This window comes from Nyctereutes procyonoides, unplaced genomic scaffold (assembly GCF_905146905.1).
Source record: "Nyctereutes procyonoides isolate TBG_1078 unplaced genomic scaffold, NYPRO_anot_genome, whole genome shotgun sequence".
Classification (NCBI taxonomy): Eukaryota; Metazoa; Chordata; class Mammalia; order Carnivora; family Canidae; genus Nyctereutes; species Nyctereutes procyonoides.
The window spans coordinates 11,862,613-11,888,984 of record NW_026575049.1 but is presented as its reverse complement, the minus strand read 5'-3'; the positions used below and the strand labels follow the sequence as shown (position 1 = coordinate 11,888,984).

Here is a 26,372-nt window from a genome sequence, read left to right as displayed (position 1 = left end):
TGGACTTCTGGCCTCCAAAACTGTGAGAAGATAAATGTTGCTGCTTGAGTTGCCCCGTCTGTGGTACCTTGTTACGGCAGCCAGGTCGGATCCATGCAGCCCACGGCCCGCTCCTTCCTGATGCCACAGCCTCACCCCGGGCCATTTGCGGGGTGATCAGCTAGTGACCTATCTTTCGCCCCATCAAAAGCATGTCATCTCTGTTTTGTCACTTAACTTGTGCGCATTTTTGTCCTTTCTTGACAGCTCCAGAATAGGGAGCCTCTATTAAAATTCTCTGATTCCTGAGTAACTCCTGGTATAATGTGATCTGCAAAGGAAAAAAGAGCTCAAAGCTCAAGGTAGGGACCCCGCTGCAGCTGAGAAGAGTCAGGTCACTGGTTAGGGGCCAGAACTGGCTTGTGGGGAGGGAAGTCCGGGAGTGGTTTTGCCTGTCATAGCTGAAAAGGCATTTTAAAAAAGCAGTTTTGGAAAAAAAAAAAAAAAGCAGTTTTGGAAGGGTAACTATTCAGATGATTGTTGTTAAGGCTTTGGGGGTGGGGTGGGGACCATATTCTTAGAGTAAATAGCGAACGCAATTATTTAGTGGGCTGCTAAACAAGTCTTTAAAAAGAGTTTTAATGGTTTTGCAGTCACTTTTTTTAATTTGCTGATTTTTCCCCCAAGTACGTGTACTGTTTATCATATTCCTCCATTTGCATTACATAATATGTTTATATTTCTCAACATAGTTTGGGGCAAAACATAAAGCCAGGAACCTCAGTTAACAAGAGACATAAGTTAACACAGTGTGTGCTCCTTTCATAGGAAGAAAAGGGAGGCAAGATCAGAAACAAGTTCCTACTCAAGCTTCTATGTGCAATTTCCGGATAGAAAGCACACACAAGGGTGCACGCTACTTTGGTACCATCACTCCTAAGTAGATCTGCCCTGGTTAGTACTTCTCACACGAGGCACACAGGCTTGTTTACCTGTGCACAAAACTGACTGTGAGCTTCTAGAAGCCCGCGTGCACATTTGTGCACGGCCATGGCCCCAGACAAGGCAATGCTGGGCTCTCTGCAAGTGCTCAGCAAATATTTGGGGGAGGATGGAAGGAAGAGAGGCCAATCATATACCCTCTAGAAAACTGTTTCCTTTTGCACGCTCGAAGGGGAAATTGTCAGGGGATGGGTGCCGAGGGATGCTGGGGGGGGGTACACATGGAAACCGGAGCTCCTTCACCTTCGAGGCAAAGGGGAGTGAGGCAGGCTTTGAAGGAGAGGCAGGTCTCCTGAGCATCTTGATCCTTTTCATTAAAAAGAAATGGGTCTTGACCCATGAGGATTTTCTAGAAGATTGAATATATATTTCCCTTTAGATAGAAATATATGTGCTGTCTAAAAGGCCTCGAGATTTCCTGGATGCCAGCTATTCCAATAAGCACCTGTCAAGCACAGGTCCTCTGCTGGGAATGTCGCTTATGACTGCTTTGACAGAAGGTTGTGAATTTATAGGGCAAATGAGGCACAAAAAGAAGCGGAAACCAGAACTTCTCCATCCTATCTGTTTCCATCCCTTATCTTTTTTGCTACTTTCCCACTGAATTCTCAGGCACAGGGCTCATTATCAATTTTAGCAACAGAACTACAGCATTGCCTCACTTCCACGGAAGCATGTTTTCGGGTTCCTGGAGACACAGAATCCTACAATAGGATTTAGTATCTGATGGGATAACGGTATTTTTAAAAACAGTAATAAAAAGGTAAAGTTGAGGAGACATAATCCTGAGGATTAGAGTTATGAAAGTGGCTTTTCAAAAGCAGGATTGGAAATACATTTTAAGTCTCCTATAAAACCATCTCCAATTTGTCCCTTCTCTGAGGCAAGACTAGGCAACGCTGAAAGGCTGGTTATTGGAAAACCATAAATTCTCCTGTAGTCAAGCAGGGGTGGCTCTCATTTTACAAATGCCTTTCAGTAATATTCACTGTAAACTTAATATACACCCTCAGCGGTTTTTACTGTGATGTTGGAGATATATTTTGCAATCAGCGGAAAAGATCTCCCAATAAACTAAATTAGAAACTTCTGGAGAGGAGAGATTTAAGATGGTGTCCAACCAAAGCATATCCTGTTGTGGTAGACTGTGTATATAGCCTTACTCATAAAATTGGGCGGTGTGGCTGAGTTCCAAGCATCTTGGATACCTTTTTCTTTCCCGATTGAACCAGACTCATGCCAAGAAAAAGTCAATGAGCCCAACCAATTGATGACTGTGTCCTTGTACACGGGGAGTCAGTTTATTTCGGCCATTTGCTCTTCTCAGAGTTCTGATCTTCCAGACAAAATAAGCACAAATTTCCACGCCTTTTAGTTTCCTGAGATTTTTAAAAAATCTTTACCAAAATTCTTAACATCTGTAGAATTCCTTAGATTTCTTTCCCCCTCACAAGCTCTTCACTTCTTATATCTAACTCCGTCTGTTTGCATCTTTATTGGTTCCATAGATTAAAATCTAATCCATCACACTCAGTTGGCTCCTCAGAACAGAAGCTCAATATTCCAAAACACCCATTCTCCACCTCTTACCCAAACCTTTTATATTAAGTGAGGAGAGGGGATAAACCTTCTGAAAGGCATTTTACACAATCAGCTTGGGCCCAAAAGAAGAATGATGGCTTGCGCTCAGCATAGCATAAAAATACTCATTTCCCTTCCCTATTTTACTCGTGGTCTTTCTCCTTAGGGAAGGAGCCAATAAGTCTGTTCTGGGGCTTGGTAAAGTGCTAGATAGCACTCTTCATCCTAGAGAGTTCTTTCAACTTGGTTTCTTTCTTAACTCTTGAATTTCTTTTTTTATTTATTATTCTTTAATTTTTAATTAGTCGTCACTGCCTCAGAAATGTCTGGTTGAAAGACCTTGCCTGGCTTTCTCCACTTTCAGATTTAGGAATCCAAGTGTCCTATAGGACAAAGGGAAGGAGGGACTAGCAGCAGAAGAGAAGAGGCTTTCTTTACACCCCAGAAATACCCCACATCAGGGATAGCTCAATGGCTCTAAGGCAAACTTGGGGTAGGGAGAGGCGAAGGGGCTTTCTAGAACCATAGTGTGAATACCTTCTGCTTCCTCTAGAGCATGTACACACCATGTCCAAATAAATGGCGGCATGATGGCAGATGGGTAGGAACCCAGGACAGGAAGACAGGGGACTCAGCTTCCAGTTCCAACCTCTCTAGTAACTTACTCTAGAACCTTAAGCAGAGTCCCGGGCCTCCACTTTATCAGCTGGAAAATAGAGGTTTTCCTGACCTGGGGATACCTTGGAACCCCAAGCGATTGCACAAAGTGTTCATTGGTGTCTGTGGACTTGTAACAACTCTCCCACAGGTTTGTACTGTTCTTCAAATGTTGCTGTAGGATTAACAAAAATAACTTGACTAAAAGCTTACCTGAGTTTAGAGTAACATTCTCCCTCTAGGTATTTTCTCAGTCAAATAATTGTAAAAGAATAACAAATTAATAGTAGCTTCCAGGGGTCAATAAGTTAGGATGCCACTGGTATGCTGCTCTCTGACATTCCATGAGACTCTAAATCCCCCAAAGTTTGCAAGTTTCCAGAAGATGAGAGTGAAGAGAACATTTAAATCCTTTCCATCTTTCTTCATCTAAAAGAGGGAAGAGGAACAACTCTTCCCAGATCTTGGGGAGCCTGGTAAGGCTGGATTTAAATTTCCCCATTAGCCAGAGAAGCTGATAATTGCGTCTAGGAGGACACAGACAGGTGCTATGGAGAAGCCCTTCCTTCTCTAGAAGTCTCTTTAGTGGCTCCCATACTGAGAGGCTGGCACCCCACGTCCCAGAGAAGACAGCAATAAACCTTCCCTCGATGTAAAGAGCTGGGTGCTATAGGAATGAGTTCGCTCAAGGGTCAAGAACATTTTTGGAAATGAAGATTGGATCAGTCCATGACCTCTTCCTGTATAGGATCCATTGTTACACATCCTCATAGGTGAGATGGTCTCTTCTGAGGATTGCTCTCCGAAAAGGCCACCAAGTACACCCAAGGTGGACTCCCAAGGCAAGAAAAAGGTTTACCAGCCACAGGGATCCGTGTGCTTTCATACGAGATGAAGGCCTGGGGGGATTTCTGTAACAGTGCTGGACTTTTCCATATTTGAGACTACTGAGAATTTGATGACTGAAACAGATTCCTTTCTTCACATTGAAGCTTTATCTCTGTCCTGTGCTGATGCACCTGTTCCCAAGTTCAATCAAAAGTTGCTTTCATGAGAAAAACAGTGCAAGCGTCGTCTCCTACAGGGGCAGGGAACAATTCTCTATGCCTCACCCCTCATTAGAAAGAATGGAGATGCCTATCTTTTAGGCTTGTGAGGCTCGAATGGTTTATTCACGGAGGTTCACGTAGGTCACTTACGGCAGTGCCTCTGTATGCGGTAATGGCTCCTTACGTGATGATGACGACAGTGATGATGACGATTTGTAAAAGTTATTTATTCATCTCTAGGGTATGGAACAATATCAAAAGGAAAAGGAAATCACATTGCTGCCCCCCAAACTTCAACCACTGACCATATTTTCCATGTCCATCACTTGGACTGCTCAAAATATTCTGGTTCTTCTAGGCACATGTTAGGTCTGCACTTTATCAACTCGTTCTAAGTCAGATGTGACCAATGTCACCTGCTTTGGCCGATAAAGTGTAAGCAGAGGACATGTGGTACGCCTCAGTGGCAGCTTTGAGAGCCGTGTTCTTATCACTGTTACAGAGACTGTAGAAATACGTGTTGAGATGGAGTCTCCATTAGTTGGGTTCTAAATGACACCATGAGCGAGAGCCCTCTTTTGATCCACATTTGACATACAGAGTCAGAAATAAATTTTGGCCACAGTGAGCCACTGTAATTGGGGAGTTGTTGTTGCCACGGTATCTGAATACATAAGCCACCCTAACCTGCGTGTGTTGCTATTATTGTCATCATTAGTCTATACGCTTGTGTGTGTGCAGAGGTTCAATCAACAACGAGTTAGGATACATTTGGATGTGTTATATATATTTTTACAGAGATAACTATGCTTTTAGCCCTTGATCAAGTCTCCATAATTTTTTTTAACATGAGAAATCTGTTACTTAAAAAATTCCGTGTGTGTGTGTGTGTGTGTGTGTGTGTGTGTTTCTCCCCAGGAGGAAGAAGCGGATATTCTGAAAGTGGTTGTGATTTTCACTGACTCGCAGCTTACCCTGAACTCATTAGAGTTCTAAAGCCTTTTGCATTTTGCCCTACTTGGTTTGGGCAGGAAGCCCAGATACGACATCATTTTATAAGTTCTAACTGAGCCAGAAAATCTACGCAACCCACCCAGGATTACTTGACATGTTCTACTATGACTGTCTTTGTTGGCCATGGACAAATGAGCCCTTTCCCCTTGCATCAACCACAATTTCATCCCCGGGCAGGGAACTCACGATTACAGAGACGGCAAGCTTGCACACTTGTGTTGGGGAGGATCTTGCCACCCCAAGTAGAACCACTGTCTGGAACCATGAACAGATTATGCAAGTAAATATTTGCAAAGAAAAACACCTCGGGTGCAGAGTCCCCACAGTTGCTTCTCTTTGAACATCCTTTACCTGCCCACGGCCCCCGATGGGTGTCCTCCTCCTGGGACCACCTCCGCACGGGACTTGAGGGGACTCTTCTCTTTCCCCAGATGGGGCAGCAGTAGGTCTCCCGACAGGGCAGGACCTCACAGAAAGTGATTTCTGGGACTTGGAGGGAGGCCTGTGTGGTCACCAGGGCTGGAGGAGGTGCTGCAGAGCATTGGGCGGAGGGGGAGGGAGACGACAAGGTTAACCTGAAAGGCTGGTTCTTCTGTTGACAATTCCCCTGAACCAGGCTGGGTTTGGGGGTGAGGAATGTGAAAGTCCTACCTGAGGGGGAGGCTGTGGGCGGTGGGGCCGGCTCCCAAGAGCTGGTGCTGTTGCTGGGGGAAGAGAGCAAACCGATTAACGAAGGAGGCCTTCAAGAGTCCTTCTCCCCCAAGGAAAAGCAGCCCAACACTCTCACCTCAGGGGGAGGTTTGGGGCACGTCGGTTTTGATCTTTTAAGCTAAGTATGTAAAGGGAGACTATCGTCAGGGCGCTGTTTAAAAAAGGAAACAGAAAACAACATGAGAAGGAAGCCTTAGGTGACAGATTTGAGCTCACACGCGTTCCCCCCCTACAGCCGGCAGCCACAGGTCCCCCCTGACGGGCCACAGGGCCACTGGGGCACCACGGAGCCGCCGGCCTGGGGCGAGCAAGCCCTCGGCATCCTGGGGCCCAGAGGCCCTGGCTCCTCGGCGCTGGTGGATGTTTCCAGAGAGCAGCCCCCTGGGCCTGGGCCGCTGCCTCAGGGAGGCTAGAGGAGGAGGCCCTGGGCCCCTGGGGGGGCCTCCCCTGGGCCCCTCTGACCTGGCCGGCCACCTGCCTTTTCAGGCCGGGGAGAGGAGGCCACCGTGACCGCAAGGGGGGGGGCGCGCCCTTTCCCTCCACCAGCAGGTCGCAGACACGCAAGCAGCAGGTTTGCCCAAAGGCTCTGGGCTTTGGGAGGCCACACCCCACAGTGCTGCGCCCCCAGACGTTCCCTGGAGCAGGGGCGCCCTGACAGTGGACCGCAGGGTGGCCCGACCCCACGTCCGGCCAGCCTGGCCTCACACCCACGGCCCCAGGCGTGGCTCCCCACCCCATCATGCCCTCCAAGGGCCTGGGGTGACTACTATCAAATAGACGCCAGGGAACATGCGGCACTTCTGAATTCCAACCATGAAGAAGAAATTCTGCAGAGAGTTCTCGGCTGGTTGCTGTGCTCCCCGTCCAGGCGCAGTGCTGCTGAGCCCCAGAGACGCCGTCACATGGACCCCACCTGCCGCCTGCTGCCACTCGGGCTCCTGGGCCCCCCACCCTGCCCCCCGTTCCCTCAGGTGCTCGCTCTAAGTCGTCTCCGGCATTCACGTCCACGCACGACCCCCAGAACTTCCAGAACCGTGCAGGAAGGGGACATCAGCTCCTCTCCTTGGGGGCAAATTCTGCTTCTGGCCCCGAGAGACCTCTTGGGGTGCTCGAATCCCAGTGCAGGGCAGCTCGCTGGGGAGACGGAGGAGAAGGCAGCGGGTCCCCAGGGCCTCGCACCCCAGGGGGCAGGGGGGGCAGAGACCCACGAGCCTCCAGAGCCAGGAAGCCGGCGGCCAGCAGCCACAAGCACCCTGGCCCCATCCCTCACTGGGCCCCAAGAGCAAGCATCTCCCTCAAGACCAGGCCTGGCAGCCCTTTTCCACACTTGCAAAACATTTTTGGGAGAGAGAGAGACAAACAGCCCTCTGGCCAGGCCAACAGGCTACGGACAGGGAGACCCAGAGGACCCAGGTCCCCGGAGCCCCAGGAAGGCCCTGCCCCCCAGGGAGGCCTGGTTCCCTTCGCTCCACAGACGCGGACGGGGGCAAGTGCCCGCTGCTTGCACAGCAAACCCTCTGTCCTGTGTCTGCGGGCCTCAGCTGCTTAGCACATCCGGCTGCAGTTTCAATATACCGTATACCCTGGGGTTCTCTCGTAGGCCCTTTGCTGGGAAGTCTTCACTGAGGAATCTAGAAGAATCCTAACAATCAGGCGTGTCCAGGGGAGCACAGATTGCACCAGACTGCCTGCCTTCTTACTCCTTTCCCCAAATGGACGGGAAAGAGAACCAACAATTTGAGACAATTATTTATAACACTGAAAAAAAAAGATACACACACACACACACACACACACACACACAAGGCCCAGTAAGCTACTAAAAAATATCAGTTGATTGAAAAAAAAAATCATCCTTCATGCCACATTTAGGTACAGAAAGCCCATGCTTTTTTCGTTAGAATATGAGTGTATAAAGGGCCTCCTGGAGCGCCCAGGTGGCTGAGTCGGTAAGCACCTGTCTCTGGCTCAGATCAGGATCCTGAGGCCCCACATCAGGTCCCCTGCTCAGCGAGGAGACTGCTTCTCTGCCACCATCCCCCGCCCCCCACCGATAATAAATAAAATCTTAAAAAAGAAAGCAGGGGGTTCGCTTATCTCTAAGCTAAATCCAAGGTCAATGTCCAGTTAAAGGCCCTTCGTTTGGGTCAGTCCCTAGTCCATACGTGAGAAAAGGAAAATGGGAAGGAAAAAAGAGCTTGAGATAGCAGAACACTGAAGCTTTTCTTACCAAAATGCCATCACAGCGATGAGAGTTATAACCAAGGTCTGGAAAACCCAGTTAGGACACAGCCGTTTTTTTCCTGAAAAACAAACCTGTAAAAAAAAGATGGTGTTGGGAGGCGAGGTGAGCCAGCAGTGCTCACTGCGGGGAGGGTCCCAGCAGGGCTGCTTGGGTGCTGTCTTCAACCTCCGCCTCCCTCCCGCCCGGCCCCGGAAAACCAAGTTCTCCCAAAGCCCGGCTCTCCCTTTCCTGACTCTCCAGGCTACAGTCACTGGTCCTTTCCCCCGGCTTCCTGCAGGACAAGCGTCCGTGCCCTTGCTCCCACGCTCATCTTAGTTTTATTTAGTTTCACAAGAGCAGAGGGCCAGACGGGATACCGCCAGAACCCACATGTCCATCGCCTTTACTGCGACACCTCTGAATATCACAAGGTCGTTGAGACGTGATGGAATAAATGATGGAATAAATCCCAGTGGGAGAATTTCAGGCATCATGACAAACCATGGGAAAGACTTTCGTTGTGTGAAATCCTAAGTACTCTTTAAATCATTTTGAAGAACAGTTCTGGGCCTGTGTCTTCTTGATCCTTATGCCCGGTCAACAAATATTCATTAAGCACTGCTATGTTTAACACTACGGGGAACCTAAAAATAAGTAAGGTACGGAATGAATGAGGCCAACCTCTAGGACCGGTGCATATGGGCGAAAAACCTGCATGTGAGGAACGGGCCCGGAACCAGGGAATAGACTGCCGGGTAACTGGTGATGAATCCCGCTGAAAGCATAGGAGTGGTTTGCTGCCCACCTTAACAAGGGTGCCCCTGAGGTGGGAGGTTTTCTACTAATACAACAGGGGGAGTCTTATGTTTGCTTCCTCCTGTGGGGTACAGGATAGGATCATGCTTTTGGTTGGAAGCGAATTGGAGGATGACGGTAGTTGTTGAGAAATAGTTTAAAATCAGTCTTTATTTGGATTTCTTGGGCTGGTTCTCTGAATAAGTAAAATGTCCTTCAATGTTATATTGGGGCTCAGGGTGGGATTAGGCATGTAGGTTTTTAGCAAATATTCAAACCCTTAGGGCGCCGGAAGCCACTCTGGATACTAAGAAGTGAATGGCCCACACCATCCTGACATCGCACTGGAAGCGTTCAGAGGACGGCCTCATAATGTGCTGTACAGAGGAGGGACTCAATGAATTTGTTGAATCGACTGGAATTAAATAGCATTAGTCTCAGGATAAGAGCTTCCCCCTCCAATCTATTCCCCATAGCTGCTGGGTTATTTTAAATCTCCATGCTTTTGTTTCAAATCCTTTGACCTAGTATGGGGAAATGATCCAAGACCTGGAGTTAGGCTTGAGTCAGGTCCTAAATAAGTCATCTAAATGCCATTAATCGGGATCCCTGGGTGGCGCAGTGGTTTGGCGCCTGCCTTTGGCTCAGGGAGCGATCCTGGAGACCCGGGATCGAATCCCATATCAGGCTCCCGGTGCATGGAGCCTGCTTCTCCCTCTGCCTATGTCTCTGCCTCTCTCTCTCTCTCTCTCTGTGACTATCATAAATAAATAAATTTAAAAAAATAAATGCCATTAATCCTCATTTCCCTCATCAATAAAGTAGGAATGATAAAATAATACCCGTCAACAGAGTTATTGGATGGGTCCAACTAATAGTGCAATGGTTCTCAAATTCAGGCCCACATGAGAATTACTGTGGAATTTATTGGAATTTCTAGCAAATTCTGCTTGAAGGCCTGAAGACCTTCCCACCCCACCCCAACCACCAACATACAGCAGGGATCACCCACCTATCTCTTGAAGGGAGAGAAAGAGAAGGAAGGAAGAGGAACACTAGATTGGAAGAGCACTACTCAGGAGATCTCAATCTTCTTCCAGGACAAGTGCCACCACAGGCGGCTGTGTGGAAGTTGAGGCAAGGCCCGGCCAGGTTTCTTACCATCTGGTAAGGCCCACAGCCAGCACTTTGCTCACTGATGTGCCCACCCAACCCAAGAGTAGCACACTCTGCTCACACACATATGTTTCAGTGACCCAAGGATGATGGAGGGGCTAGTGTCATGGAAGGGAAAGTAAACTTCAGAGAAATAGCCAAGACCTCCTGCAGAGACAGCACAGGGGAAGCAAAACATCCGCATTACTTGTACTCTAACAAGCCCCCCAAAGCCTCTGATAACAGGCCAGAGTATAAGAACCACTCAAGTTGTGGGTTTGAAAATGCTAATAAGAGTGAACACCTGGGGCACCTGGGTGGCTCAGTTGCTTAAGCATCCGAGTCTTGATCTCGGCTCAAGGGTCAATCTCAAGGTTGTGAGTTGAAGCCCCACACTGGGCTTAATGCTAAGCATGGAGCCTACTTAGTAATAATAATATTAAAAAAGAGAGACCATGTACAAAACACTTACTTTGTGCCTTACTCTCTTCTGAGTGCTCGCTATATACTAATTTGTTTAGCCTCGTGATAATCCTTGACAACCCTGTGAGGCAGGTACTGTCATCATCCCCGATTTATGGAGAAGGGAAATAATGAAGGCTAAGTTCCTTACCCAGGATCACACAGCTAGTAAGTCAGCCAGGAATGAAACCAAAAAAACCATTTGGCTCCAGAATCCCTGCTCCTAACCACTGCGCTATGTTGCCGCCCTCTCTCTGTGAGACAAGAGAACACTCTACAACTTAGATAGTATTATTACTATTCCAAAGGGTTTTCATGCTCATAAGGGAACTGTTTCACAGGTGGTCCAGGATATCTGAGCCCTATCTATCCATTCGGTCCTCTCTTCTACTCTCCTCCCTAACCAACTCCCACCTCATCCTTCAATGAAGCCAGTGCCAGCCCCCAGCTCTCTGCTTGTGCCCTTCCCTCTGGAACCCCTCCTCTACCTACCCAGAGCTCACTCCTCCCAGAAGGCCCCGCCCCCTAACGTTCCTGCAGCACTCTGAGCCTTTGCAATATTCATCACATCTAGCTACAACTGTTCTTTAGGTTGTCCTCTGATCTCCTGATCTTCCCGGGCTACCTAGAAATGCCTTAGAAGGTGGCATGTCTTATTCACCTTTGTCTGCCCCCCACAAGCTTATGACAGTGACTCTAAGAGGTCTCTGAGGTTGAATGGGTGCTCTTTAGAACTTAATATAAATCCTCTACTGTCCACAGCCCAATCCCCTTCCCCACCCACATACCCAAGACACTGAACCACTTAGGGAAGAGTATCAGACGGGGCTTTCCATTCATGCATTCGTTTCACAAGTATTTCTTGAGTACCTACTATATGCCAGTCCCTGGCAATGCAGAGTGAGGAAGGCAGACAATGGGGCCTGTTCTCGTGAACCACACATTGTAGTTAATATTCTGAGATAACTGCAAAATAAAGGGATTCTCTGGGTGCCAGGTGAGAGCTACAGAGGTTGCACATGACCAAATTGCAGCAATCAGGGCCGCCGTGGACGTGGGAGGATGATTCCCTCCTTCCCATTGCAAATTGGTGAGTACAAAGGGTACCCTTCCTACAAAATATTTTTAATAGTTTGTGCTTATTGAGCAGACTGTTGTGTGCTGGGCACTGTGGATAAGGGCTTCATCTTATTTAATCCTGTAAATAATCTGTGCAAGGCAGATACCATTTTTATCTTTATTTCTCAATGTAATTAAGCAACTTGCGCGAAGACACTTCTACATATGTATTTACTCATGGGTTTATGTTTATTGGCACACCCAGTAGCTTGTCAGCAACATAACATTTCAGCAGTTGTTAGTAGAATATTAAACTCTTTCTGAATCCTTTTAGAATAGGTCAAGGCAGTATAACATGAGTAGAGATAAATATGGCAATGGCTCAAACACCAGGTCAGCCCATAACAAGGTCAAGAATGTCTTCTCCTGGGGGATCCCTGGGTGGCGCAGCGGTTTAGCGCCTGCCTTTGGCCCAGGGCGTGATCCTGGTGACCCGGGATCGAATCCCACGTGGGGCTCCCGATGCATGGAGCCTGCTTCTGTCTCTGCCTCTCTCTCTCTCTCTCTGTGACTATCATAAAACAAAACAAAACAAAACAAAACAAAAAAAAGAATGTCTTCTCCTGGAAAGGACCGCCTGTGGAATACTGGTGGCTCACAGGGAACAAGCGGAGTCTCACAGCTGTCTGTCTGAATTGCAGCTGGAAAGGGAATATTGCGGCTTCTCCCCCACTGACATTTCTCTGCATTGGAGAGGGTGTTGTACTTCAATAAATGATTAACCCTCACTTTTTACTGTAAATGTTACCCAGTTTGAGGATGAAAGTTCTCTTTATTCATTAATAAAACCATCACACTTTAACCCCTGCAAGAAAGTGAATGCCTATTTCCCCATTTGCACAAACAGTACTAAATATCAAAGGGAAAAGAGGGATTTGGGGATTAAAAGAAGTCTCTCTGGGATCTTCGGAAGCCACAGATAAGGAATTAGATTGGGTTAAGGCATCAGATCTTGCAGCCAAGGGCCATATGCATGCGGTGGTTCATGAATTTCACTTGGGGGGGGAGGGTGCACAGTATAAACTGGCAAGATAGTATTTCTGAAATGAATTCTGTTCTGTACTCACTCCTCTAAACATCTTTTTGAAAAAAACAGTGTCTATTAAAGGGGTGGTATAACTAAATAAAGTGTTGGGATGCCTGGCTGGCTCAGTCGGTTAAGCGTCTGCCTTCAGCTCAGGTCATGATCTCAGGGTCCAGGGATCAAGCCCTACATTGGACTCCCCAGGGAGTCTGCTTCTCCCTCTACCTGCCGCTCATGCTCTCTCTCTCTCTCTCTCTCTCTCTCTCTCAAAAAAATAAAAATAAAATAAAATACCTAAAGTGCATAAGGATAAACTAGGGAGTCTGTCAACAAATAAATGAAAAGCATTCTCGATCAATTTCTCTAAAGACTTTTTCTTCTTCTTCTTCTTCTTTTTTTTTTTTGGTAGAGAAAAACATCATCACTGTTCAATATAAATTTAAGTCTATTTACCTTGTTGGTTTTTTTGGGGACAGCCCTTCTCTGAGAGGAGGCACTAACCGCTCTGCTAAATTTGCTAAAAAAAAAAAAAAAAGAGTGAGAGAATGTTAATTACTATTCAAATGCCCCTCCAGGAGTCATAAGACAAAGGCCCAGGCTGCCACTAACACAGCAGTCTGACTTTTTTCTGTAATACAGTGGTAATTTTAAAAAGGAAAAGTCAAGGCAATTGAGCATTCCTTTTGTGGAAAAGATCCTTAGTAAGCATAAATGAATGCATTAAACCTTGCATTTATTTTTTTCTCATAATTAGACCCCAGGAAATATGCATTTACCTCCTTAAGTAATGAAAAAACTAGAAGTCTTTTCCCTGAGAACCAAACATGATTTTCTAAATTTAGAAAGGGCCACTCTCCTCCTTAAAGGAGAAGTCATCCTTTGCTAAAACGTAACATTTCCTAAAACACCTTGCTCTTAAACAGATACTTCATGTTTTGTTTCCTTTTTTAAAGCAGCAACAGAAAAAAAAGAAAGAAAGAAAGAAAGAAAGAAAGAAAGAAAGAAAGAAAGAAAGAAAGAAAGAAAATAAATTATCACAGAAGGCAGTGGCGTTCCAAAACATTCTATAAAGAGAATAGGAGAGTAATTACATCATCAGAGAGTAATGGTTGCTGCTGGATCAGAAAGACCACGTTCTAGGGTCCAGTTCCGGAAAGGCTCCACTCCCCACTTCCTCCTGACCCAACACGACTCGCATGGCCCTTCGGGATGTACCTGATTGAGCTTGCTTCGCTGGCTGATGACTTGCAACTACTGAGTCGCTTTAGCCTGGCCAGCTTTCTGTTCCATATTTCTAACTCTTCAATCCTTTCTTCAAGGTTGTTGGTTAGTTTGCAGAGCTGCTTCACTGCACCCACATTTTCCATAAAGATCTGGTCCTAGAAATGAAAACAGTACACAGGGCATAAACCTACAGTGTGAGACCACCAGGGACCTGTCCACAGTCCATTCAAAGTCAGGTGAAACAACCACTGCAAAGGATTATACACACATTACAACCTCAAGTTCATTCAAGATAAAACTGGAGAGGTTTGCAACTTAAAATGATCTTGCTAAACTGCTGGCTGTGTAGTAAAACTGCTTATGTTCAATTTGCAATAAAATGGAAATATGTCCTTGGAATCCAAGAGAGAGAATGGAGCTGAAGGACATTGTCAGGTTTGGAATCTGAAGATTTATTTGGTATGGCCATTATACTATATTTAAAACTCATAAAAGGAAAATCAGATCAGGCTTCTGAATGTTGATTTGTGTGTACATCACGAAATCCTTGTAAGAAATGGTTCTAGTTCTTCTTGGTAAGATGTGCTTGCTCAGGTGAAGGGGAAAGGAATGAAGACCTGGGCTTTTCTCTGAAGTCTGCCCCTTACTAGATGTGAGACTCTGTATAAAACAAAACAACCTCTCCGAGCTTCAGTATCTTCATCTATAAACAAGAAAATAATTCTTGAGATGTTAATTTCTTAAAAAAAAAGATTTTATTTCTTTATTTGATAGAGAGTGAGAGAGCATGAGCAGGGGGAAAGGGCAGAGGGGGGAGCAGACTCCCTGCTGAGCAGGGAGCCCAACGTGGGACTCAATCCCAGGACCCTGGGGTCATGACCTGAGCCCAAGGCAGACTTAACAAACTGAGCTTAACCAATTTAGCCACCCAGGCACCCCTGAGGTGTTAATTCCTGCTTTAACATCCCATGAACTATCAATTTCTATTTTAGCCTAACTCCCAAACAGAATTGAAAACAACACCACTTAACTCTATCTGTTCAGAGAAGGTCACTGACACACCAGAAAGAGCAAGAAAGGGAAACCACCACAGCCAGAGTGTGCCAGCCATCCCTTCTCCCACCCACGCACTTCAGTTGTTATAGAAACATGTGTGTCTCACTCAGCCATAACAAAAACACTGGAAAGCTCTCATCAACTCACATCCTGATCCCTGTGACCTCTTCTCCTCACCCCCTCTCTGTTTACAAGTTCTGAATGCCACAGAATTCTTTGGGGCTCATAGAGTCCAGTCCACTGTTGTAAACTGATGAGCTCAAGGCCAAAAGTGAAAGATTGTTTTATAGTTGGGGGATCAGACTTGGGGTTGTGTGTCCTTGAGATTCTCATGATGCAAACTGAAGCTTTACGGGTTTCAAACACTGTAAAGCAACCACACAGAAAGGAATCAAAAGCTGAACACTATAAACTTAAGGCTTAGTTTATGAAGTTTAAAGACATGCACACTGGTATGAAACACACCAGTAAAGGTAAATATATAGTCAATTTCAAAATACTCTACTACTGTAATATGATGGTATGTAAATCCTTTAACACTAGTATAAAAGTTCAAAGACAAAAGTACTAAAAATAACTATAGCTATAATAATTAGTTAATGGTACATACATAAGAAGAGGTATATTATGACATCAAAAACATAAAACATGGAGATGTAAGTAAAAGGGTAGAGTTTTTGTATATGATCAAAATTCAGTTGTTATCAGACTAAAATAAGCTATATCTGTACGATAGTTTATGTAAGCCTCAAAACTTTGTGTAACACAAAGCAATAAACCTATGAAAGATAAAGAGAAGGGAGTCAAAGCATACCACTACAGAAAAATCAGTTCATAAAGGAACACAGCACAGGAGGAAGAAAAGAACAGGGAAACAGCCAAAAAACAATTAATAAGATGGCATTAGTAAGTCCTTACCTATCAATAATTACTATAAATATAAATGGATTAAATTCTCCAACCAAAAGACAGAGAGAGAGTGAATGAATTAAAAATTTTTTTTTGCTGTATGTTGCTTCCTACAAGAGATGAACACCAGATTTAGGGACACACACAGGCTTAAGGAATGGAAAAAGATACTCCATGCAAATAGAAACGAAAAGAGAGCATGGGTTGCTATACTTATATCAGATATACTTATGTCAGATAAAATAGAATTTAAGTCAAAAACTGTAACAAGAAGGGCACCTGGGTGGCTTGGCGGTTGAGTGTCTATCTCTGGCTCAAGTTGTGATCTGGGGTCCTGGGATTGAGTCTCGCATCAGACTCCCCACAGGGAACCTGCTTCTCCCTCTGTCTATGTCTCTGCCTCTCTGTGTGTGTCTCTCATGAAACAGTAAATAAAATCTTAAAAGAAAAAAAAACTGCAACAAGAGACAAAAAAGGTCATATACTGATAAAGGGGTCAATTAATCACTGATAAAGGGGAACGTTCATCAGAATATAACAATTGTAAATATATACCTCTATACTCTATATTTATATCTCTCTATCTCTCTCTTGAGAGAGACTTGAAGGAAGAAATAGAAGCTATATAATAACAGTGAAGGACTTCAGTATTCTACTTTCAATGATGGATAGCTTATCCAGACAGGAGATCAGCCTGATTGATTGAACTTGAACTAGGCTTTACACCAAATGGACCTAAAAGCTATATCAGAAATCCCACCCAACAGAGCTGAATACACAGTTTTCTCAAATGCATACAGGACATTCTCAAGGCTAGATTATATGTTAAGTCACAAAACAAGCCTTACAAATTTAAGAAGATTAAGATCACACCAAGTATCTTACCTAACTACAATGGTGTGCAACTAGAAATTCAAGAGGAAGACTTGAAAATTCACAAGTATGTGGAAATTAAACAATACATGCCTGCAAAACTAATGGGTTAAAGAGGAAACCAAAAGGGAAATTAAAAACATCTTGAAACAAATAAAAATGGAAATGCAATATAAGAAAACTTATAGGATATAGCAAAAGTAGTTTCAAGAGGGAATTTAATAGCAATAAACACATTAAGAAGAAGAAAGGAAGATCTCAAATAAAAAAACTAACTTTACGCCTCAAGGAAGTATAAAAAGAAAAACAAACTCATATGAAAGATAGTAGAAGGAAAGAAATAACAAAGATCAGAGCAAAATAAATTAAACAGAGATCAGAAACACTATGGAAAAGATCAACAAAACTAAGAGCTTGTTTTTTGAAAAGATAAACAAAATTGACAAACTTTAGCTAGATTAAGGGGAAAAAAAAGAGAGAAGATTCAAATAAATCACATCAGAAAGGAGAAGTGACATTACAGCTGATACCACAAAACACTAAGGATCATAAGAAAATACTATGAACAATTATACTCCAACAAATTGGGTAAGTTAGAAAAAAATGGATATTCCTAGAAACATACAACCTACCAAGATTGAATCACAAAGAAATAGAAAATCTAACAGGCCAAGTAAGAAAAGGAGATTGAATCAAGAATTTTGGTACTCACGTTTATTAGAGATAATTGTCTATAATTATCTTTTTTTTTTGTAGTCTCTTTATCCGACCTTGGTATCAAGGTAATGCTAGCCTTTAAAAATGAGTTTGAAAGTGTTCCTTCCTCTTCCAATGTGATATACCACATTAATAAAATCATATGATCATCTCAATAGATGTTAGAAAATAGAAAAAGTATTTGACAAAATTCAGCATCTTTTTGTGAAAAAGAAACCTCTCAATGAAATACAGATGGACTACACCTCAACATAGTAAAAGCCCTAAATGGTAAGTCCATACCTAACATTACACTCAATGATGGAAAGCTGAAAGTTTTTTTTCTAAGATCAAGAACAAGACAAGGAAGCTCACTGCCCCATAATTCTATGCAACATAATACTGGAAGTCCTAGACAAAGCAATTAGACAAGAAAAAGAAATAAAAGTTATCCAAATTGGAAAGGAAGACGTAAACTGTATCTGTTACAGATGATATGCTCTTATATAGAGAAAGTCCTAAAGATTCCACCAAAAACTTAGAATTAATGAATTTACTAAAGTTGCGGGACACAAAATCAATATGCAAAAATTAGTTGCATTTCTTATACACTAACAACAAACTATTTAAAAAAGAAATAAAGAATCCCATTTATAATAGCATCAAAAACAACAAATACTTAGGAATAAATTTATCCAGGCGGTGAAAGATCTGCACATTAAAACTATAAGACATTGATGAAAAAAATCGAAGACACAAATACATTTCCGTCTTTCCATAAGATATCTTATGTTCTTGGATCAGAACAATTAACATTGTTAGAATGTCCATACTATTCAAAGCCATCTATGGATGCAGTGTAATCCCTCTCAAAATTCCAATGGCATCTTCCACAGAAACAGAAAAAAAAATCCTAAGATTTGTATGGAACCACAAAACATCCCTAAATCGAAAGCAACCCTGAGAAAGAACAAAACTGGAGGCATCACACTTCCTGATTTCAACTATAATGAAGCTATAACAATCCAAATAAGACTAGCATAACAACAGACATTAGGACCAATGGAATAGAACTGAGAGCCCAGAAATAAACCCACACATATATACATGCTCCACTAAAATTTGACATGGGAGCCAAGAGTACTTAATGGGGAAAAGATAGTTTCTTTAACAGTGTTGAGAAAATTGGATATTCACATGCAAAAGTATGAAATTGGAGCCCTACCTTATACCACTCACAAAAATTAAATAGATTAAAAACTTAAATGTAGACCTAAGACCATAAAACTCGTAGAAGAAAACAGGGAAAAAATTTCTTGACATCAGTCTTGGGAACCATTTTTTTGGATATGACACTGAAAGCACAAGCAACAAAAGCAAAAATAAACAAGTGGATGAGATGCCTGGGTGGCTCAGTGGTTGAGCGTCTGCCTTCGGCTCAGGGCGCAATCCCAGTCTGCGGGTCGAGTCCCACATCAGACTCCCTTTGAGGAGCCTGCTTCTCCCTCTGCCTATGTCTCTACCCCTCTCTGTGTCTCTCATGAATAAATAATAAAATCTTAAAAATAAATAAATACATAAGTGGGACTATATCAAACTAAAGAGCTTTTGTACAAAAAAAGAAAACATCAACAAAGTTAAAAGGCAATCTAAAGAGTGGAAGAAAATATTTGCAAACCATGTATCTGATAAGTGGTCAATATTCAAACTACATAAGGAACTCACACAACTCAGTAGCAAAACACAAATAATTTGATTAAAATGGGCATGAATGAATATTTTCCCAAAGAATACATACAAATGGCCAAAAGGTCCATGAAAGGATGCTCAGTATCACTAATCATTAGGGAAATGCAAATCAAAGCTACAGCGAGGTATAATCACATACCTGTTAGGATGGCTATTTTTTAAAAGGCAGGAAAGAGATGACAAGTGTTGGTGAAGGTATGGGAAAGGGGAACCCTTGTACACTCTTGGTAGAAATGTTAATTGGCACAGGCACTATAAAATACAAAATGGAGATACTCCCTCCCCAAAATTTCTGGGTGTATATCCGAAAGACATGAAATTACTGTCTTTAAGAGTTATGTGCACCCCTAAGATCATTGCAGCATTATTGACAATAGCCAAGATATGGAAACAATCTAAGTATCCATTGATAGATGAATGGATAAAGAAAATAGGATACACACACACACACACACACACAGAATATTATTCAGCTATAATAAAGAAGGAAATCCTGCCATTTGTGACAGGAATTGAGAGCTATATGCTAAGTGAATTAAGTGAGACATAGAAAGACTATGATATCATTACGTGTGGAAGCTTAAAAAGCCAAACTCAGAGAAACAGAGTAGGATGGTGGTTGTCAGAGGCTGAGAGATGGGGGAAATGAGGAGACATTCATCAAAAGGTACAAACTCAATTTATTATTTTTTTAAAAGATTTTACTTATTTATTCATGAGAGACACAGAAGGAGACAGAGACCCAGGCAGAGGGAGAAGCAGGCTCCATGCAGGAGCCCGACGTGGGACTCGATCCCAGGACCCCGGGGTCACGCCCTGAGCTGAAGGCAGACACTCAACCGCTGAGCCACCCAGGCGCCCCATACAAACTCAATTTAAAATGAATAAATTCTGAGGATTTAATATACTGCATCATGACTATAGTTAACAATATTGTATTATATACTTGGAAGTTGCTAAGAGAGTAGATCTTAAATGTTCTCACCACACACACACGATAATTACGTGGGTGATGGATGTCTTAACTAACCTTATTGTACTAATCATTTTGTAATATGCATGTGTATCACATAATCATGTTGTATACCTTAAACTTACATCTCAATAAAGACAAAAAAAAACCCACACTTGGTAAAAGGAAGGATAGTTGGTGGCGGATTTGAAGAAAATAAGATAGGACACAAATTGAAAACCGGCAAATCTGGGTGAAGTATATACATGGGTATCACTATTATTCTAAGTTGGCGTATATTTGAGATTTTTTTATTAAAAATGTTAAGAAATGAGTAAATCAGAAAACAACCAAAAATCTTCTGACAAAAGCTCTTTAAGATTTTCTAATTCTGGTACAAATGTTCCCTTACATCTAAATTTTTTTTAATAAAAATAAGGCAGAAATCATGAAGACAAGAATAACATCCTATGGTTCTAAATCCTAGTAAGTGCCATACAACCATTCACGATGTCTACACTCCGGAAAGCCTTATACTATAATTATAACTGGTCATTACATCAGTGGTTCCAAACAGATTCCCAGCCATCATCTCTGACTCCTCCCCACCCGCTCCCGCGATGGGGGATCCACTGTGCCACGCCCCTGCCACCGACCAGTTCGGTCTCCCAAACCTCCTGACTCCGCCCACTTTTCTCCATCCTCACTGGCACAACCATACCTAGCTTGTTTTATTTTTCTTGTCAACCAGCTTCCTCTTCTTTTTTTAATGCTCACTTGATACATGGCTTTGTGATTTAGCCCGAACGAGAGCAGACCATGGAGGATGATACTAAAGTCCCCTCTCCAGTGCAGTAAGGTCATCCTGCAGTGTCTACCCAACAGGACTTTTAATGCTGCCTCATGAGATATGAGCAATTGGCTGCAATTGTCCAGTTACTTGTAAATAATGATGACAATCCAGCTCTGATTTCTACAACTCAAATTTGCTGGCACCATACATCTTCCGGGTAGATCCAAATAGGCAAGAAGATAATTCATGTGTTTTCCTATTTAAGAGGAAATAAAGGTAGAGAGGAAATTTACTACTACCTTCCTGGTTATAATTATGGTCCTGACTTTATGGATCCAATGGAAATTTACCAAAAAATAAATTTCTAGGACATTATGTTATGGGCACTGACTCTGACTTCTTCTCACACTAACCTAACCACTGAACACTGTCCTCTCACACCAGACTGAAGCCGGTATAAATATGTTCAAAAACATAACCCAGAATTTTCTGAAACTGTTCTTTTCTATGCAAGCGACAAGATCTCTGGGAGTTCACTTTAACCATGAACATGTAACTAGATGCCTGGGGAACTTTGTTTAAATATGCACATCCAGGTCCCATGTAAAGGTCTGTATTCATTAGGACTCAGATGGGCATAAGTCTGGGGCATTTTGAAAAGCTTCCCCATCTAATACCCAGTGTTGGTTAATAACTATTTTATAATTGAGCTTAATTGAGTTATTCAACTGTGTCCAGTTAATAATAATTAACCATGTAAAATGGGACCCATTGTCTCAGCTGAAATGAGGCTTTACGATTGTGATGCAAAAATGATTAAACCAGCTTGCCACCCAAAACTGCTGATGAGGTCTCTGGCGGGACGGATAGAACCTGCTTCAAGTCACACGAGAATCTTGTGCCCATTTATGACTTGCTTTGGGGTAAAGGTACAAATGGACAGCATGACCTATTTCCTGCAAGGACACGCACAGCGGTTTGGCGAGTGTAAGTGCACAGGAAAGCAGCAGGGAGCGTTATGAAATCAAGGCCTTCCCTGAGCTTGGACAGGCCTCTTCCTTCAGCCGCATCCTCCCATAGCTCCCTTCACTCTCCGTGCTCTAATCATATGGAACCATGTGCTGTTTGCTGAACGTATCAAGCTTTCTCTGGTTTCTGAAGCCAGCACAGCACAGGCTGCTCCCTCTACCCCAACCACCTGTCTGCCCCCACCTCCCACTTGGAAACTTCCACTTGGTGTCATGTTTATCCGTATGATAAACACCTAGAGACAGGGCCGCGTCTTGTCCACAGTTCTCCATATAGAGCAGGAACTCGGGACGTAAACATGAATGCATATTCTTACAAGGACGGCTATGGCATGCCCCACGGGGACCCATAGCACCCTTCTCTAGTGAAACGAAGAGAGCGGCCAACCTTCTAGTCCATTCTTTTATCTGAGGTTGCTCTCAGAAGAGCAAAAAGACTGAGGTCCAAATTCCATTTAAGGGAACGTCCATGGAGTTTTGGGTGAATTAAACAAAGAAATACTAGTGTTTAACATCCTCAGTGTAGTGGGGGGCGGGCTTGACTGTACACAGCAAACTGGTTTCCACTCTGAGTAGGTCCTTTCCCCTTTGGGAGGGTTTGGCTCAGGGAATGGATACCCCACCCCCTAGGTAAGCCTTGCAGAATGCAGTTTGCAAGCTCGGGGTCCCTCACAGTTCTGATGATAAAGGAGCCTGCGATGAGCAGCCAGGCAGCAGAGCGGATTTCCTCTCTCTTTGGGAACTACAACTTGTCCTCTCTCTAATGACACTAATTAAGGGGAACTCAGTCTGATGGCAAAGGAAAAGCTTTGAGAAGTTGAAATAGACTCTTATTTCTTTCCCAGTGAGAGTCACGGATGTGACTGTTTGTCCTCATGGCATCTGATGTTGTATGGACTCATGTCTTATAATAAAATCATGGGAATACAGTAGCCTGCAATTGAGCATCAGGAGAGTGCCTGCCAGTGGGAGGAAAACTGTCTTTAGCCAACGGATGTGCCTGGCAATTATTTGGGCTTTGAGTAAATTCGGCTCTCAGTGTTTGTCCAAGACTTTATTTTGTTTATGGCTCACCAGGCCTTGATATGGATCTAAAAAAACATAGCCTCCCTAAGCCAGAAAAGGAGACTACTGAGTTACACTTTGGTAAATAAAGCATAAAACTCCAGGTATTAAATCAGTGGCTTGGGGCAGCCCTGGTGGCTCAGCCGTTTAGCGCCACCTTCAGCCTAGGGTGTGATCCTGGAGACCCGGGGTCGAGTCCCACATTGGGCTCCCTGCATGGAGCCTGCTTCTCCCTCTGCCTGTGTCTCTGCCCCTCTCTCTGTGTGTGTCTCTCATGAATAAATAAAATCTTTAAAACATAATAAATAAATCAGTGGCTTGAGTAAACAGGGCTATCTGATTTTCAAACTATTGCCACTACCTGCTGCCACAATTTTTAAACTGCAGTTTTAGGTGTCTGGAACAAGGCCTTCTCAACATTTTATTACAAAAAATTCCAACCATGTGGAGAAACTTTAAAAACTGTACAGTAAGTGCCCGTATACCTACCACTTAAATTCCACAATTAGCTCCATCCATCCATCTTGTTTAAATGCACGCATCAAAATAAAAAACAAATTGCGACCAGCCTTGAAAATTCTCTGAGCAGACAAAACTAGTTTAGTCATATAAATAAAGCTTACTTTAACTTATTTTGCGGAACTAACTTGACCTACATCATCTCTTGCTTGCGCCTCTGGAAATCATAAGTAAAACCTGAACTGTTTCCCAAGGTCAATATGAAGTAATCACTGACCACTTTCCGATCACTTAAGAAAATTCTAATGTTATAACCAATCACCGTGAAGAATGAACAGGCACTGCTTTGTCTCTCTGTAAGCTGCTACATAAACTGTCTTATTCTGTGTTTTGGTTTCAGTTTACAAACTGTCTTTTTTGTGTGTGCACAATAAACTTTTACTAATTACTACCCTGGTGATCCACAGGTTTTACTTCTGTTACTTCTGAACTATTAACACATGAAAAAAAAATGAGCAACAAGTTTTGTTTTTTTTTAAAGAAGACACAGCTACAAAAAGAAATTAACCTACGAAAAGAAAATTTCCAAGAAAACAATATCATATTTCTCTCTAAAATGTCTACCAGCGGGGCACCTGGGTGGCTCAGCAGTTGAGCATCTGCCTTCGGCCCAGGGTGTGATCCCGGAGTCCAGAGATTGAGTCCTGCATTGGGCTCCCCGCAGGGAGCCTGCTTCTCCCTCTGCCTCTCTCTGTGTGCTCTCTTGAATAAATAAACAAAATCTTATAAATAAATAAATACATAAATAAAATATCTACCAGAAGCAAGAGGATTTTCTCCCTGCTTCCAGTGTGAGGAGCTTCTAGGAAAGAAGATGGCCTACAAACAGGGGATCAGGTGTTAAAATACCCAGGGTTGATTTTAATAACAGATTAGTTCTAAAGTAATCACCTGGCTTGGAGTCAAATCAATTATGTGAGCACAACAGAGAAGGATTACCCCCTCCAGGAGACTTACTGCCACAACCAATAAATAAGTTCTGGCTACATCTCTTGATGAGAAAACACCAGACTTTTTAAACCAAACTGATGAGTAGGACATTGAAAGCCCCCATTTTGGGCAAATACAGGGAGAGACAGGCTCCCAGTCATGCAATAAAGAAATCACGGGGGGGGGGGGATGACAGGCACAGCACAGAGAATATAGTCCATGGTGTTCTAACGGTGTTGTATGGGGCAGAGGGGAGCTACACTTGGGGTGAGCACAGCATGAAGTATAAACTTGCTGCATCACTATGCTGTACGCCTGAAACTACTGTAACATTGTGTGTTACTATACACGAATTTAAAATTCTTAATAATAAATTAATTAAAGAAATGCCTCCATTGAGATTCTGGTCTAGTCATAGGAACTCAAACTACTATAAATTTTTTTACCACTCAGTTTTTCTGAATAAAAAATAGTATGCGTCCCAAACTGTGGAAGGCGCCACGATGTCCTTCGACAGATGAATGGATAAAGAAGATGTGTTCTATATACACAATGGAATATTCCTCAGCCATCAGAAGAGACGAATACCCTCCATTTGCTTCAACATGGATGGAACTGGAGGGTATGATGCTGAGAGAAGTAAGTCAATCGGAGAAGGACAATCAACATATGGTTTAACTCATACGTGGAATATAAGACATAGTGAAAGGGATTATGAGGGAAAGGAGGGGAACTGAGTGGGAAAAATTAGAGAGGGAGACAAACCATGGGAGATTCCTAAGTCTGGGAAACAAAAAAAGGGTTGCAGAAGGCGAGGTGGGTGGGGGGATAGGGTCACTGGGTGTCAGGCACTGAGGGGGGCACTTGACGGGATGAGCCCTGGGTGTTATATGCTATGTTGGCAAATTGAATTTAAGTTTAAAAAATGTAAAAAAAAAAAAAAAGATACTAAGGGTATAAAATAGTAATGTGTCATCTATTAAAAAAATAAAACAAATTATCTCAAAGACATCAAGGTGGTAGCGTTTCTGAGAAAGAAATTTTACTAACAATCACTTATTAGGTTATACTCTACTGTAGACCTAAAAGTCATGTCTTAAGAAAGATTTTATTAACAAAAATCACTTATAAAAGCCAATTGCCTCGGTGGAGGAAAAGGGATAAAGGGAGAATTTCAGCTTGCCATACTGAAGTTATTTTTCCTGAGAACTGTAAAAAATACAATAATTTGTCTGGTATAGATGTGAAAGTGACCTTATTATCTTACAAACTTGCTGAGCCAAGTTTTGGACAAAGTCTTATCTGATGTTAAAATTTATACATTATCGGTAAGTTTTCAATCATCTAAATCAACAATATTTTGATAACTTTCATTTCCTTCTCATCTCGTCTCTTTCCTCCCCATGTCCTTATCCGTCCTCTCTACTCACTTGACTTTTTGACACTGTGCTTGCTCCATATTCTGCTTTAGCCCAATCTTCTTGGCCGTCCCAGATCTCTTCTTCCCTCTCCTGGCTCTAACTCGAGGAAATCTGCTGCTTCTGGTCTACCGCTCCTTCTCCCATGAGCACTGCAAGCCTGCAGGCTGGGCAGGTAAGGGAGGCACCACGGGGATGGCACATGAACCCCTTCCAGGGGAGCCACTCCTCAGCATCATGTCACGAGAGCTGAGGGCTCAAGGGAGCCAGGAATCCAGAATTCGTGTGGGGACCTCCTAAGTTTTAAAAATAGGCAACAATCGGAGAAGGACAAACATTATATGTTCTCATTCATTTGTGGAATATAAATAATAGTGAAAGGGAATAT

At 43.2% G+C, this 26,372-nt stretch overlaps 1 protein-coding gene across 1 annotated transcript in view; it reads right to left on the bottom strand.

Annotated features, from left to right (window-relative positions):
• Positions 1 to 26,372, bottom strand: part of MYRFL (myelin regulatory factor like) — a 101,948-nt gene that overhangs the window by 7,480 nt on the left and 68,096 nt on the right. The window contains exons 15-20 of the mRNA XM_055328441.1: positions 13,988 to 14,151; positions 13,226 to 13,289; positions 8,224 to 8,309; positions 6,070 to 6,144; positions 5,934 to 5,986; positions 5,634 to 5,813 (exon numbers count right to left, since the gene is read on the bottom strand). Of these exons, the coding sequence (XP_055184416.1) occupies positions 5,634 to 5,813; positions 5,934 to 5,986; positions 6,070 to 6,144; positions 8,224 to 8,309; positions 13,226 to 13,289; positions 13,988 to 14,151 (622 nt within the window). The remainder of the gene's footprint in view (positions 1 to 5,633; positions 5,814 to 5,933; positions 5,987 to 6,069; positions 6,145 to 8,223; positions 8,310 to 13,225; positions 13,290 to 13,987; positions 14,152 to 26,372) is intronic.